Source organism: Phasianus colchicus, chromosome 5 (assembly GCF_987193195.1).
Source record: "Phasianus colchicus chromosome 5, bPhaCol1.hap1.1, whole genome shotgun sequence".
NCBI classification, from domain to species: Eukaryota; Metazoa; Chordata; class Aves; order Galliformes; family Phasianidae; genus Phasianus; species Phasianus colchicus.
Window position 1 is genome coordinate 44,222,587 of NC_143440.1, and position 16,401 is coordinate 44,238,987.

The 16,401-nt window shown below is 39.5% G+C and overlaps 1 protein-coding gene across 1 annotated transcript in view; it reads right to left on the reverse strand.

Annotated features, from left to right (window-relative positions):
- KCNK10 (potassium two pore domain channel subfamily K member 10) overlaps positions 1 to 12,896 on the reverse strand; it is a 56,720-nt gene extending 43,824 nt beyond the window's left edge. The window contains exons 1-2 of the mRNA XM_031593123.2: positions 12,771 to 12,896; positions 11,915 to 11,972 (exon numbers count right to left, since the gene is read on the reverse strand). Of these exons, the coding sequence (XP_031448983.2) occupies positions 11,915 to 11,966 (52 nt within the window). The 5' untranslated portion in view covers positions 11,967 to 11,972; positions 12,771 to 12,896. The remainder of the gene's footprint in view (positions 1 to 11,914; positions 11,973 to 12,770) is intronic.
- Positions 12,897 to 16,401: the final 3,505 nt, after the last annotated feature.

Consider the following 16,401-nt stretch of genomic DNA (forward strand, 5'->3'; position numbering starts at 1 on the left):
TATATCCTTTACAAGTAATAACTGTTTAATCTACTTCAAGGAATTATTGGATTGTGCTTTAGGAGGATGCCCATCTGCAAGGATAGCTGAACATGGAAACACCTGTTGAGTGAAATCTTCTTCACTGAAAGTTTCTAATTGCACAATCATCTGCCAGAAAACATTTAGGCTTATATTTTCTTCTTGTGCCCTGCATTCCCATGTGGATCCAAGAAGAAAAGCTACCAGTGAAGGATAAATTAGAAAAAAAGCCTAATGTTGCAGACTGTATTAATCATCCAGGACATGTAAACAAACAGGTAAAATGTTAAGGGTATAAAAACGTTCAAAAAATGCATTTCACTATTCTAGTCCTGAATCACAACAGGAAAATGCTGTTGAAAGCTTTTCCCTTTGTGAAAAATAGTCAAATGCATTTCAGCATTCATCTTCGCACCAGTCATGCCAAAAGTCTAGTAATCTTTCATGATTACCTAAATATCTCAAAGTATTTTACTTACAATACGTAACCTTCCGTGACACTGAGAAAAACTGATACTGCATGTATTCACTGTCTCATGTAAACATTGCCACAAAGATTTTAGCAAATGATTTCAAGAGTAATTTAAGGAGGTGATTAAAACATGGTCTTTGTCATATATGCATCAAGCAGGTATGACAATTAATTGTTATCAGTGTATTAGCAAATCCTCAAGTTCTTTTAAGAGACAAGCTCTGTTCCACTCTTTATACATAAAAAAATACTGGTCTGTCTGTTCTAAGATTAATAGATAACCACAAATTATATTCCTTTGTGTTGTTAGACATAAAAGACAAATACGATACTCCTTTTGTGAGCTGCCCTTGCCGACTGTTTACAAGAACATCCAGATGGATTCTGACCCTGACTCTCTGCCTTCAGAAATGCAGTCAGAGCCTGCCCACAAAAACCTAAAATGGACTGTCCAAGTCTTACTCTTACTCTGTTGCAAACACAGCCCCAGCACTCCTGCATACTGAGGCAATGCAAATTGCAGGAAAATAAGAGGACACCCTAGACTGCCAGAACATATGCACTGACATTAAAAAATATATATCTCTGCCAAAGTCACAATCATAGTATTCTGGGATACTTCCCCCACTCTCCCACTGCTCCCAGGCACATACGTGACAGCTCACTGGTCAAAAGGCTGGGTACAGGACAGGGCGTAAACTCCAGCAACAGCTGAAAACATATTTGCTTTTTTTTTTTTTTTTTTTTCTAGCTTGACTTCAGGACAACAATCCTCAGGGGGTTCCTATCTAACATTTATTGGCATTAACATGAAGATGCACTGCTATTGACACCATTCGTAGCACTACTTACAGAGCTGCCAAGTCCAGATGAGCACTTGAGAGAGATTTGTCTTGTGCTGGAGTGAGATTGCACACTGCTGGAGGGTTCGAATTTTGTTTCCCCTGCTTTGCTTTCTCTTCCCTGACCTCTCTTCCACACTGCCCTCCTCCAAATACACACATCTGTTCTTGTCTCTCATTTCTCTACAGTCCTGCTGGCAGCATAGGAAGCAGCATACCTGCATCTTGCTGCGTAGTTCCTCTTCCCGCAGCTCTGCTCTCAGCTGCCCTCTCCATTGCCTCTAACACTTGAGGCAGAGCAAGGCGCCAAGCCACAAGTGATGGGATGCATCAGTGAGCTCCCTGGCAAGGTACTTTACATACTGGGAAATGGAAAATGGAGTAGAAGAGCACTGTGCTGAGGAGTAGAAAGAGTTGAGGGGAGGTTAGAAGTGATTGGCAGGGGCAAGTCCCAAATAGGGAATCCCTCTGCTTCAAGACCGGTGACCGTGTTTGTTCCAACACACTCACTGGCAGCAGTGCTACTATCATCAGGCTTGTGAGGCTATTTTTAGAGAAACTGAATACAGAGAAATCCAAAAAAATCCTCACCTTTTGTTTTCTGAAATAAAGCTAAAACTAATAGATCATTGCTAAAATCTCTTTCCCTAGCATTAGACTGATATTTCCTGTTCTTGCTAAAACTGAGAGCACTAGTCCATTCAGATTTGCTCTGTCAAGAGTCAAATCGGAAGCAAGTGCTTTTGGCTCAATATCTTAGGGCATAGTGATGACTTTGTGAAAAAGAGTTCCTGTCAGAAGGGATGAGTACACCACTTTTTTGTCTTATTAGGCAATATTTAGAAAATCTTCTTTCTTGTCAGTATATCACAAGCCTCAAATACAAGCATCAATGAATAAGCAGCTGCTTGCTGGTTCTCTGCAGAATTCATCTGCAGGAACAACAGACTCATTGAAGCAGTGATGCTGCTCCTTATCCACAATCTTCCTTTTAAAGACTAATTAAAAAAAAAAAAAGTCATTGCATCATGCCATGCCATTGGGTAAAATAAGTCAATTAAATCTTTTTCTCCAGGAAGCGTTCCAGAATTCCAGCAACATTTAGGAAGACTCAGGATATCCCACAACAAGATTTCAAGGTTTTCTATTTCCAAGCATTCATACAATGATGTAGATTCAGGGTTTTAGTTGGTGTCCTATCACTGCAGAAGCTGGACTAGAATTTTCCAAATATCCTGTCTCAGTATTTCACACAAGATATCCAGCAAATGGTCTCATGGCCAGATCAACCAGTGACGGAAACCTTTATCTTCTAATAGTTTAGCATAAGAAGATGTGTATAAAGAACATTCTTACCTATAGAAACCTGGTAGGAAAAGAAACAAGTAGTGGACACAAAAGACAAAATAAAGCTCCATTGCTCCATTCTGTCCTGTGAAGGAAACTACCTAATCTATATTTGAAATGTGATTGATGACAGCTGTCTGCTAGTGGCATGGCATAGCAGTGGAGTGAAGGAATCTCTTTGCTGCCTCACAGTCATGCAAAAAGGAATTGTAGTGGCACCAGATACAACTATAAGCTGGAAATGTAAGATACCAATACATCATTTAGCCAGGGCAGTGCATTTGCTGCAGGACTCTCTTATGCTGACAGAAAAGGAACAGATCTTTCACATATAGACAAGATCAGAAAAACACAGACACGATGAGAGTAGTGTGAGCACCTTCAGAGATTTCTTGACTCATCCTTTATGTATCAGCACAGTACTGACCAGACCTAGAAAGCTCACACTGACGCTCCTCTGTAAAAACAAGAACTGCATCAGTCTGCTGGTGCTTTCCCCAGCCTGGGGAATTCATAGAAAAATACTGTGAATTCTAACAAAATTGAGTAATGATTCATTGCTTCAATTAAATGATGATTTCTCAATTTTTCTGGGCAATGGGAATAGAATTGGATTATTCATCATGTGGTAATGGTCGGAAATCTTGTAAGAAGCACATCCGTTGGGCTATTTTTTAGTTCACTGGAGATACACTATTTGTATATACTGAGGTTCTGTACAGGTTAGTGCTAAATTCCTGTACACAGTAAATGAGTCTTAGTTGAAATGAATGAAGGCATTACTGTGCTTTAAAAACAGGAGAAAGAATACATATAAGCTAGATATCACAAAATGACTTTGTGCAGAAAAGACATTTCACAAGCGAGAGGCAGTTGCTGTTTGAAATGCACTTCTTCAGCACAGACATTTTTATTTTCTCTTATTCTAGATTCTTTAAAATGTACACAATTTTAATTTCCACTTTTGGTGTGTTAAATTGCATTGGTAAAGATGCTGCAATCAGAATGCTCACAGAACAATTATTAGAAAGTAACTGAGTCAGAGAGTTCAGGTAAGCAAAAGTAGGTCATGGTGCCTCCAGAATCATTATCCTGCACCTAGCAGCAAATCACAAGCAGAACAGATGAACAGTGCCACCAGTTGGGCATATAGAGCTCCAGGTCAACACTATGCTGATTCTGGCCACACAAAGCTGGCTTCAGAGCTATTATATGTTATACAATTTAGGATATTATAGATAAGGAGACTGGTACAACAGACAAATTATGTGAGACTTTTCTTGTCTCATGCTCAACTTCTATTCTGAGTATAGAAACACAGTTGCAATTTGAACTATGGTATCTGCTAATATGCTATGATTTCTAGAATCTAATAGTGCTTTGCAGTGTTGTCATACTGCATCACTGACACACAGCTACATGCATTTGGATATCAAACTTAAGAAGGAGACAGCTGTGTCCCCTTAGTCAGTCTTGCTCCAAATCAAGCTTCATTTAAGAAAAGTATGCCTGTACAATGTAATAATAGGTGAATATGACCTCATTCTGTACTCAGAGCTGGTAGTAACAAATGAAATCACCACTAATAATGCCAAGCTCAGAATAGTAATTTACAGTTTCTGGCAGAGATGCATGAGGAATGACTGTATAACCCCTCATGACCCCAAAGCCCAGGCAATTTGAGAATGAATCTACCAGGAAAGAATGGTGTCCTCTAAATTCTTCTAGTGAGGAGGTACCCAAAGCCATTTGGGCTAAAGTTCAAAATACAAACACAAACAACTCATCAACTCTTTCATTTTTTCTATCTTGGAATATAAGTCGTTAGAGTCAATACAGATGTGCCCCTATTAGAGAGTGCATCCCAGAGAGTTATTCTGCTCATTTTTAAACCAGACACCTCCTGAAAGTTCTCCATATATGGCTATATTTCCTCTGACCATAGCAGGTCCTTTCACTCAAATTCTTCTGCATTTCATTTGAATATCTACCTATATTTAGATGTTTTATGTTCAAAATAAGTCACACCCAAACGACATAACTCAGTTGCTCACTCATATTTACCTAGTACCTATTGTGGAGTCCCAGGGCATTTTATCTCACCTTAAGCTGCTGCTCTAGGAAGACAGAGGTGTCCCTTTGACCCATTAGCGTACATACCTATCCTATGTAAATGTTCCAGTTGCCTTACTGTCCATTAAATGGCAGCAGATATTTATTTTCAGAAAACAGAATCAAAAAATAGTGTCTGTTGGCAATGAGAAATCCAAGTTATGTGTCAGCATATTATTGTAAATGAGTAATGAACTCTTCTTTTCAAAGAAGATAATTATTATGGTGGCTCTGGCACCACAAAGAGGTAGCTCTGGAGTTGTTTCTTTGCCTATTGCAAATGTTGCTACTCAAGGCCTCTCTTAAAACTCCTATTAGCAGTCTTAACATTTAAGAAACCAGCGATGGATTTGAGTTAACCCAGAGAAACGTCTCTGAAATGTGAGCCACTTCCTTCATATCACCTGGGAGTTTCTGCAGCACCATTTCTTTTGTCATTCTTTCTTTGATTTTTTTTCACCTTCATAACTAGATTCTTTTTTTTTCTTTAAAATGAAATACTAAATGTGAAAGTATTAAAAACATTGGACAATCTGTCAGTGTGTATTTGCTATTTTCAAATCATGCCTATACTATTATATGACAGCACTGAGTAACAGAGGAATAATGCAAGTAGCCTTTAACAACGTATAATGCTGAATCTTAAGAATCTCAGTGGTGCAAGTGCAAAAGTGGTGCAAAATCCAAAACACTCATCCAGTAAAGTCACTAACATGCTGTTTCTTTCTTCTCAGAAAGAAAAGATGAGTCAGTCCTGCTGAGATATGAACATATGGCTATAACAAATCTAGATACTCAAAGCCTGACGCTTGAAACACTGTGGTGATTCTGTAGGATAGCAATGCCAAAATAACTTGCATTGTTTAATAAGATGATTTTTGAGATGTTAACTTGTGTTACTCCTTAGTAGTTAAATTGTTTACTGTCTATACAAATTTTGATAAGAGAATCTATCTCACTACTGGCTTTCATTTCCACCCCTCAAACTAGGATTTAACCAAGCCAAAATTTGTACTGTAACTTCAAAATCTTAATCTTAATCTTGTATTTGGGAACACCTGACTAATACATATTGATACATGTATTTGGTACACTGCTCAAAACCTTTGTCAGCAATAACATTTATAATAGTAAGGGAATTTTTTTTTAGCAGTTAAAGATGAAATCTGAATTCTTAGTTTCAGCATTCTCAGACCAAGAAAATATCCCCTAAAACATGTTTCATTAACGTTGTAAGAGAATCATCATGGTTCACTTTTCAAGCATCAGTTTATTTAAATAATCTGAATTGATATTTAACTGTAACTGTAAAAGCAGCCTAGAAAAAAAAAAAAGATCAAAAACAAACAAACAAACAAAAAAAAAACAGTGGACCAAAAAGAATTGAGTATATGATGGGTTTTGTTCTCATTTGCAGTTTGATCTCATTGGATTAACTGGTGAGAACTGAATGGCAGGTTATTTTTAATGTCAGTGTTCACCTTAGAGCACATTTTCATCTCTAATATATATGGGGTTTTTTTGTTTATTTGCTTGTTTTTCTTCTCTCTTCCAGGCACATTTTCACTTTTAATTCATGGGGACAACAAAGTTCTGTGACTTTAAAGTGAAGAATCTCATGTTGCTTGTACTGGAGGAGTAAAACCCTATCTCTGATTTAAATCATGAGAATAAGACTTATATCAAAATATATATGCACTCTTCTGTCTGAAGTTGACATAGTTGATACACTAGCTAGATAAATCCATAGACACGACAAAAGCTAAACCAAAAGCTACCCAATTACAACAGATATCATATATTTTTCTCCCAAAAGCAAACTCCATCACTTCAGATAGCATCAATTTTCAAGACCTGCCCAAGGGAATTTTCAGCCCAAAAGCCTATTAATCGATTACTTTTGTACAATGTTGTAAAAATAGCACTGGTATTCTTCACTGAAATTATAACTCTGTTCTAACTTCTCCAGCTGCTAACAATTCTACTGCTATCCTTGACCTAGGCTTACAACATCATAGTGCTCTGTTCATTTCCTTTTCCTCACAGTATAGATGGCATTATAATAATGCTTTACTTTCCATCTTTCTTACCTTGACTATTGTTCAGTCTTTCTTACTGCTACTACTATAAGAAAGCTGTTGCCCAATCTTTTACTTCCTTTTTATTAATAATTTGACCTTTCTGCATCCTTACTTCTTCCAGTTCCAAGACAACTCAAAACCAATATGATTTTGTGATGCAAGCAGCACGTCTTCAGTATCCTGCCTTCATTTGTTGGGAACAGAGCTATGTTTTTGTACATCACAGCTTTACATAGCAATGTCTTCTTACACTGAGCTACTAAAACTGTCTTATTAGCGCAGAAGGATATTAAGTTGTCTAGTCCACAGCCGCACTTCTTGATATTAAACACATTTTCATATATATTCTTGAAAAGAGAGGACAGAAATGAGATTCCTCATTCTACTCATTTATGTCTTTATAACAGTTTGCTTTTTGCATAGGTTTCTGATATTAAATGGCAGAAAAAGCAGAAACTGGAACAGTTTGTAACATTATGCAGCCAGTTTAATTTTATACTGAGTAGTCAACACTGAAGAGTTCTTCCAAAAGCCATTAGGGGATGATCCAATACTGCTATCTGCACAGACTCAGCTCCAAATGCAGGTGTCCAGTTCCTCTTCAGGTGTCTCAGGTGAAAGGGAAAATCCCACGGAAGGACCTGTGGAAGACTTGTGTCCATCTGGAGAAGCAGCTGGGGACTATCAAATGGCTCTTTATACATCTAATGGGAAACTCAATTGAGCCTTCAATGTCTGCAGAGATGTGGAAGTAATGCTAGTTTCCTCTAGTTGTAGAGTGCAGAGATAACCTTATTTCATAAGTGATGTGATCGATGTATAAAGACAGGCTGTTTTTCTCCCTCCTAATTGTTTTAGCACTGATTGCAATACATGTGATCTGCTTTCAATAGCAAGTCTTAGATTGCTCTAAACAAGTTAATTATATTTCACAACACCCTTGTGCAGTAGACAAATATTAATATTTCCATTTCACAGTCAGAGAAGAAAGGAGGGAAAGAAAGGGTAAGTGACTTACTGAAAGTTAAACAATAACTCAGTGGCAGAATCAGAAAAACTCCAGACTCTCAATCACAGCTTGAACTCCCCACAGACCACTACACAAAATGTAAGGATGATAATAATAGCATGATTTTAGGGTTTCAAACTGGGAGAGCTACCTTACATAAAAGATGCGTTTGCAAAAAGACACTGAGCTTGTACCAAAACTTCAGAGTTCCAAAAGGTCAATGTTGAGATAAACATCTAGCTGAAAATTCACAGGGCTTTGATAATCCATATCACTGCAATGATGGTACAAAAAAAAAAAAAAAAAAAAAAAAAAACCAACAAAAAACCTCGAGGCACAAATGATGGATCAAGATTGAACTCCATTTTCTGCCTACTAACATCATCACCTTGGAAAAAACATCAAACCATCATTCTGCAAGACATTCATGCTTGGAGATAATTTCTGAGCATATTGGAAAGGGTCACATCTATCCTCTTCTAGGAAAAAGCAGCAATTTTAAGCTGATAATTAGAAGAAAAAAATGAGATTCCTGTAATACCCAGATGTTCCAGTCAGAATGAGGGATGCTTAAAAATATATATGGAAAGACTTTGTAAGCCAACTTAAGTATGGACAACAGGACTGTGTAATGAACAGCAAGAGGAGGGTGGGAGATGAAGGAAGAGAAGAACAATTACAAGAGTTAGAGTCCCTGTATGCTGCTCTAAGTGCAGTCTTACATTTCAAAATGTTTAGATGAGAATTTGTGTGACATATGAAACTAAAAATCTAATCTACTAATTACTGTGAGGATTGCATTGCCTAAACTGCACCAAACAAGAGAAGCAAAAATCAATGACAGGCAAATTAAATACCCTTTGATAGTATAAATCCAAGCTGATTCTTGGACAGTAAGACAAATAGGAGGACTTTTTTTCTTTTTTTCTTTTTTCTTTTTTTTTCCACCTCAAATATGAGGATACGTAGTATGAGATCCTGTATCCCTACTATCTGTCCAGCTCTGTGAAAAAATGCATTTCTTCTGCAAGAGCCTGTTTGGGATTATGCTCTTCTGTTCACCAACTCACTCAATGTGTATGAACAGTATGTACATTCTGTTGTGAGATTCTAGGACAGTGTTCATATTGGAATGTTAGGAACAAATCCTAATGACTTTTGGGATGACATTTGATAAAGAATGGAGTTATATAGTGCCTAGGATAGGAGGGAACTTCCCTAAGGGAACCCAAACCTTACTCCCAGGTTCATGAAATAATTGGTTTATCTAGAAAATATACTCACCAGTTAGAGGGTCTGCAGAAGTAATTTCTGTAGCCGTGACAAGTAAAGATACTACACAATAGGTTAAAAGTATGTACAGTTCAATCACCACCATGCCTTATTTATTCCAGTCTAACAGTCTAGAAATCAGTCCAATTAGCTATCTGTAACATGAGCTCTTACGTTAAGTCCATTCCTTTAAACTTGCTCCATCCACAAAGTATTTCTATGATATATTAATCTTCACTGATGTGAAGTGAGAATAACAGGTTTATGTGAGATGAAGTCAACTAGCAAATTCTATTTATTTATCTAAATATATAAAGTACAGTCACCATTAAAGAGTTTGAGCGTTAATTCCTTTCAGCATATATCATCCTGACCTGGAATAAAAAACCAGCAATATCATCAGTCTCAAGCCCATCATATCTTCACAACAAGGGCTGTGGGCTTTAGAAATGTTTTCAGAATAGATAGATAGATAGACAGACAGACAGATAATCCACAAATTTTGCCTTGAGTGAACTGACTTAAACATCTTTGAGATGCCTTAGCTCTCACTTTCATCCTCAGAATGTTAGCTTGCTTGCCAGAAACATTGGTTGAAATATTTCAAGTAGTGTTAGCACAAGTCAGCACAATTTACGCTAGACAGAAATGTGGAAACTGCATGTTCTCTGTCTGACTAGAACAGAGCACTATCACACAAAACACACTGCAATGAGCCTACTACTGGAGTGTGAATGTTCACTGGACACAAGTTCTGCTTTTAATACTGAGGACTCTTTGTATCCTTTCACTGACAGATTTTTAAATGTTGACCTAAGAAAGTAGTATCCAAAACGTAACATTCTTCTAACCTTGTACCTGCAGAGAAGAGACCACATATGTAACGTCAAACTACTCCTGTATTGATTGGACCCTAGACAATTTTTCCTTATCAATTCACGTTTTTCTATTCAACTGATTTTTATCTATTTCCTGAGTCCCACAGAGAATTAGAAATTAACATTTCTTGCTTCCTTCCTGGCTATGCGTTAACAACCTTGCTGCTTGGCTAATGAAGTCTATACACTGAAGGAAAATAACAGATAGGATTCTGCAGTCCTTACCAGGGAATCAGCCTGACAGAGGGGGAACCTGCTGGGTTTGAGGTCCTTAACCTGTTAGAATACTCTGTGGTTCTGGACGCATTAGTAAATTGTGACCAACCACCTGTTGGATCCATATGCTGTAAAGCTGTTTGCCAAGCAGGGGGACTGCACACAGAATATCAGCAGTACAGCTCCTTGTGTGCACTGTCAAGGGATGAGAGGGAAGGGCTTACTTGCAGTAAAAGGCATTTTGCAATGCATAAAATGGAGTAAAATTAAGCTATAGAAAATACATTCAAAAGGCACCTGGGAAGACAAAATTTTCACCACATCTGATTTTGATCACAGGATAGGGAATATGCTCCCACTGAAATAACCAAATGTGTTAGTGTTACTGCCCATGTGCTGGTTATGAAGCCGAGGGTGGAGGAGGCTGATGTGTCGACTTCAGCTTTCACCTAATTAAAGATGTAGTAAGGCTTAAACTAAAGCTTAATTGTGTATCCTATGCAAACTGCATAACAGATCTGCTCAGCAGAAAGATTTCTATTCTGCTGTATTTTTTCTACACCAAGAGAAAATGTTTCTAATGGTTCTTTTTTAGACATTAGGTCACAGAGAGTGACAGACAAATAGACCACTATAACCAGACCTGCAGAATAAAGATGAATACATAAAACCCATGCTATCACTTCATACTTCCTGCAAGCACTGCTGTACAGCAACTAGCTGCCAGCAGCTCTACTGCAAACCTCAGCATATGGCTCCAAGTTGCTCTGCTCCTGTATCAATGCACAGAAATATGACACACCAATATATACATTGCAGTAGGATTTTTTCAGTTATTTCTTCTGTAGGATGCATATGAACTTCTTCCCGTGCCCAGAAAAAAAAAAAGAAGAAGAAGAAGAAAAAAGAAAAAGAAAAAAAAAGAGCATTTCAGTATGGTTTATTTTAAAACACAACTTAGATCATTTTTTTGAAAACCACTGCACTGGCGTAAATCTCCTGCCACCATCACACAAACACTCCCCAAGACAGACTCCAAAGCTAACTATAGAGTTAATCAAACTATCTGCTTGGGCTGAGCAATTGTTTATAGGACAGTGTAAAAAGTCAAAAGGTCCCTTTGGGCTCCATTATTTAATGTGTGTTTTTATACTGTCTACATTATGGGTTATATTGCTGCAGCATTTTACTCCAGTTGCTTGCCAGCGTTTACCATAGAGGAGCCCTTAGCAAGCTGTCACATCTGTGTCCACTCCTGTACCACCCATTTAGCAGAGACAATGATGACCAGAAACAACAAAGGAGCGACAGATAAAACAAACAATGCTCTGAGCCAGAGATCACAGCCATCCCAGGCAAGTTTTCCATGGAAATACTCAAGAAAAAGGAGGGAAGGAAAGGGAGACATCAAATACAGAACTGTAAAACTTACACCCAGATGAGGTTTTAACCACGTACCCATACAACCCCACATCTTTGGAGCAATTTCTAACGCCTTGGTAGGGCTGAGCAAGGAAGAATGAACAGAGCACATGGGAGGCAGACAAGCATCCAGTGCCTCCTCCCATTTGGAGTCAAATAGTCTCCTGCGAGTCACGAGACAGAAGGAATAATACTAATAATTGTAATTATTGTAATAATGATAGTAATAGAGATTCACCAACCTTGAGGATCCCAGTTCACCTGTTTTCTTGGAGTCTCGATTGGAAATTTCATCGCTTCCTTTTTGCACAGGGAGGAAAAAGAATTAAATAAATTTCCCGACCTTCCTGTCTCAATGCTGCAGTCAAACAAATTAATTTCAAATTATAGGGAGTCTGCGCTGTTTGACTGAGGGGAACTGGTCGTTGCCAAGGCAAGCGATACACAAATAAATCAAAGAAAGTGGGGAGGGGCGGGGAGGGGAGCGGGGCGGTGGGGTTTGCAGAGGGAGGTGAGGAGGGGTGCGGACACCCCAGCAGAGAGGGGGAGTGGAAATAAAGTAAGGGCCGGAGGGGTCGGGGCTGGGCAGCGTCTGCTGCTGGATCTTGGGCTCGCCCGATCCCTCGCAGATGCTGGGGCGGCACGGTCCCCACTGCAGCCCACCTAAGGGGCTCGGGGCTGGGCAGCCCTCAGGAAGCGAGCCAAGCCCACCCCCAGGGACACCTCCCACACGTACACACCCCAAGCTGAGCCCACGTCAGCTCGGCCGCAGCACTAGGAGAGTAACAGGTCAGCCAGCGGGGGCGAGCCGCAGCGGCATGGCTGGGGGAAGGCTGGGCACCCTCGGCTGGGTGTAGCAGCAGCCTGGCTCGCTGAGGAGAGCCGAAGCAGGAAGGATAGGAGGAGGTGGTGGTGGAGGAGGAGGAGGAGGAGGAGGGAGCCACCCTATAGCTTTGAAGGGAATTCACCGAGTCCCTCTCCGCACTGCCTTAAAATGGGAGTGGGAAGAGGCTGCGAATCCCTTTGTGAGGAGGCGGCGGCGGCGCCGCGTGCCCCGGGAGGGGAGGGGGGAGAGGAGAGGCTCCCTCCGATACTTACTGGATCCCTGGCCCCGCAGAAGGATGCAGGCTGCTTTGGCAGAGTTGGCAGCCGCAGCCACGCTCGGCTAGCTACTAGCAGCAGCACATGGCAGGAGCACGGTGGCAGCCAGAGTCTCCGCAGCACCGGGGGAGGGGAAGGGCAGGGATGCTCAAAGCCGGCAGCCCAGTCTAAAGAGAGCACCCCGACTAACCAGGGGCTCCTGGTCCCTGTGCCCTGCCTGCCCCGCTGGGGGGACATGGATAGACACCTGGCGTCCAGGCAGGGCTGAAAGATGTGGTCATGCTGCGGCGAGGAGGTAGGAGGGCTGGAAGGAGGCTCACGGGTATCAGTGTCCTTCCAAGCCCCCAGGCGCTTTGGAAAAAGTGGAGGACGGTGGGGTCTCTCTTGTGCCGTTATCAGACATCTACTACTTGCCCAATCTGCAGTTATCCTCTTCTCCCTCCTGCTCCTGTTTTCCTCAAATACAAATAAGGCTGCTAACAGTTTACACCAGAAGAGTTTTCAGTTCGAGTTACAATGTATGCCTCAGCTTCCCTCCTTTAGCCAGGAAAACAAAACCCCAGCCCATCTGCAGGGTTGAAGGAAGAGTGTGGAAGGTTAACCCTGTCCTGCCTCCTGTTTTTCAAACTGTGAAAAGCAGATAACTCACTGGGAATGGTTTTGTGGGAGATATCCACATATTTACATGGGTCATGTGTCAAAGACCCACATTAGAATCAGACCTGAGGTCTATTGTCAAAAAAGCCTTCTGAATTTCCAGGAATCAAGTTTAGATGAAAACCATGGTGCTTTAGACAATTTCTCTTCCTGCGCTTTTTGCCCTATACTTCTTTTCACCCAATTGCACTTTCTGTCTTGTTTTCCTATCTGTTGCTCAGATGTTAGTTAACCTTGTAAGAAAAAACAGAGAAATCTTACCCAAGTGGAAAATTAGGCTGTCTGAAGTGTGTGGTTCTCCTTGGGAAACTCTCATTGTGAAGACTGGTGTGCTCTTTACACTTCCAGATTCAGAAGGTAAATAACACACACTCCTGCATTCCCACTCTTTGTTCAACCCTACCCAGGAAGAGAAAACCAGTATTTTTGAATCCATCACCTTAATTTGGTAGTGGCATGAAAGTCCTTTAAAGCAGTATGTACTCTAGAGGTACTATATGAAATAGTAGTGCAAGTTTTCCTTGGGGGGAGGTGCTGGGTGTCTTTTCTTTTCTTAATCCGAGCACCCCGTGGCTCTTGTTTTGTTCCGTACAGGAGGAGGCGGGAGAGGCTGCTTCAAGGGAGAACACGGTAAGAATTATAATGAGCCTGCTCAGTCAGATTTGAATTTGAGATGATTGCAATGATGACACCAGAAGAACAAGGTATTTCCTTTGCAAGTACCCTACGATGCATTCTGAAGAGGCTTTGGGATTCCTGTTGACATTACTTCTGCAAACTGAATGGAAAAAATTGAGAGTAGGCTTCGCTAATTGTGCAGCATGATTGCTTGAGTCATGACTGGAAATCTTTTTGCTATTCTAGTAACCTAGAAAGACTTCAGAGACTTCCGAAACCCTCATTCTAAAGGACTTCTAATGCTTTACATATATATATATATAATATATATATACACACATGAATACGTAAAATCTATGCATGTGCATAACATTTCTTCAGTATTCCAGTTTCCAGTTCATTATTAGTGTCTTCCTTTTATACTACCAGTAAAAACTTACATATAGACAAACATTACTTAGTTGTGATTAGGAGCTCTGTCACTCTAACCCAAGAAATACTTTGTCTTTTTGCCATAACAACTAACAGTTAACTGATGAGGTAGTTATTATGCTGTAATCATCTGTCCACTGAGAACTCACCCAAATTCAACAGATTCAAACTGGCTCCTGAATGGCCAACAGCATGAAATACTTGCTAACGTAAGCATGAAATGAACCTATAGTCTAGAGGTGAAATCTTCAGGCAATTTCATTACCAAGCATTTGCAAATAAACAGATCCTGTCTTTTGCTGTCTAAAGCAGAGTAATTTTAATGTGGCCTTAAGAACCTTACATTATTAAACTGACCTTAGAGAAACATCATATTTGTTTGACTTATGGTATCATTAAAACACTAAGTTCATAATCATGAAACAATACTATATCCCTGTCTTTATAACAACCCAATGTTCCCATATTCCTCAAAAGTATCTGTAAGCTTTACAGCAATTTTTGTTCTTGGCTCCAACTATACAGCTTAAAAATCTTGTGGTAAATCGATTGCGATCTGTCAGGTACAGAAATACATGATATCATACAATTGTTTTGCAATTTTTTACCATGTTATGATCATGGAAATCCTGCTCGATTATTTCAATACCTCAAACCTGTAGTTTTATCTAGTCGGCCACTTTATTCCCAAAGTAACTCATTTAAAATCAATGGGGTTACTCCAGAGATGGATTTGGCACAATGAGCGCATCTTTCACTGACAGCACAGCTGTTGCATAGAAACGTAACTATTATCTTATGCAAATAAACGGCCTTTCACCCCTCAGTGATGTCGAATTCTCATGATAGGCAGAACTGGTGCCTTGAAGCTATAGTACTTCAAGCTGTTACTCTGTCAACTTTTATAAGCTAAGTGGATTCAGTAATGTTTAATATTTAAATAGGAGACCACCAAGAAAAAAAACTATAGCATAATCAATCTACTTTAGTACTTGCATAACATTTTTCAGGTCTTGACTTTTTAACAGTAATTTAGCAAATCAGTCTGCCTAAATTCTTCAGATCTTACATCCTCAGAGTTGGTGTTAGCTGAGATCAGTGTCTTGTAGGGATTGACTTGTGACCATCACAACACAACAGACAAGACACTATCTATTACACGCAATCTCACTGACAGAAGAATAAAATGCTACGTTCCATTTTATTGTTTAACAATAATATGGCATGAGTGACTTAAAAGCTGTTCTGGTGTAACTGAAAGAAGGCCACAGCAGAACAGAATAATAAATATATCTTATACCTAATTAAATCCAGTAAATAGGAAGTAGAAAATGAATCATTGGTAGATAGAAATCATCTGTAACTTTTATGTTAAATTTCTTGGACATACTGAAGGGATATGATATGGTTAGGTGGAAATCTTTTGCAGACTTTGTGTCATCACTTCGCAGTATGCACATATGTGCATGTAACTATTCAGTTTATGGTTGCTAGAAATATGCTATTTCTGATTTTGAAGACTGTTCTTTGTTCAGTTTATTGCCACAGGACTGCTCTTATTTACCCTAAGACTAAGAAATCCAAAGTATAAATCAAATGAAGGGCATTCTGTTCTTTATGTTCTTTATGTTCTGTCTTCAGTAGTATGAATTTGGACAAGATCCAGTGAAGAAAAATTTTATAGCTTTTTTACTTCTTAGGAAGCCTTGTGTGTAGGATATAGAGATATGGAGTAACCTGAATAACTTTCTTCTGATGGTTTTCAGAAGATTTAGTGTATCTGGGAATCAAAAAGTTAACTAATAATCAGGATTACCTCATCTTGTGCAAGGAAAATAAACTTGCTATTGCCTTTTACTACTTGGTGTTTCTTAGAAATCATTAAATCTTGATTTGCATTCATGCAGAGATGAACCCATAG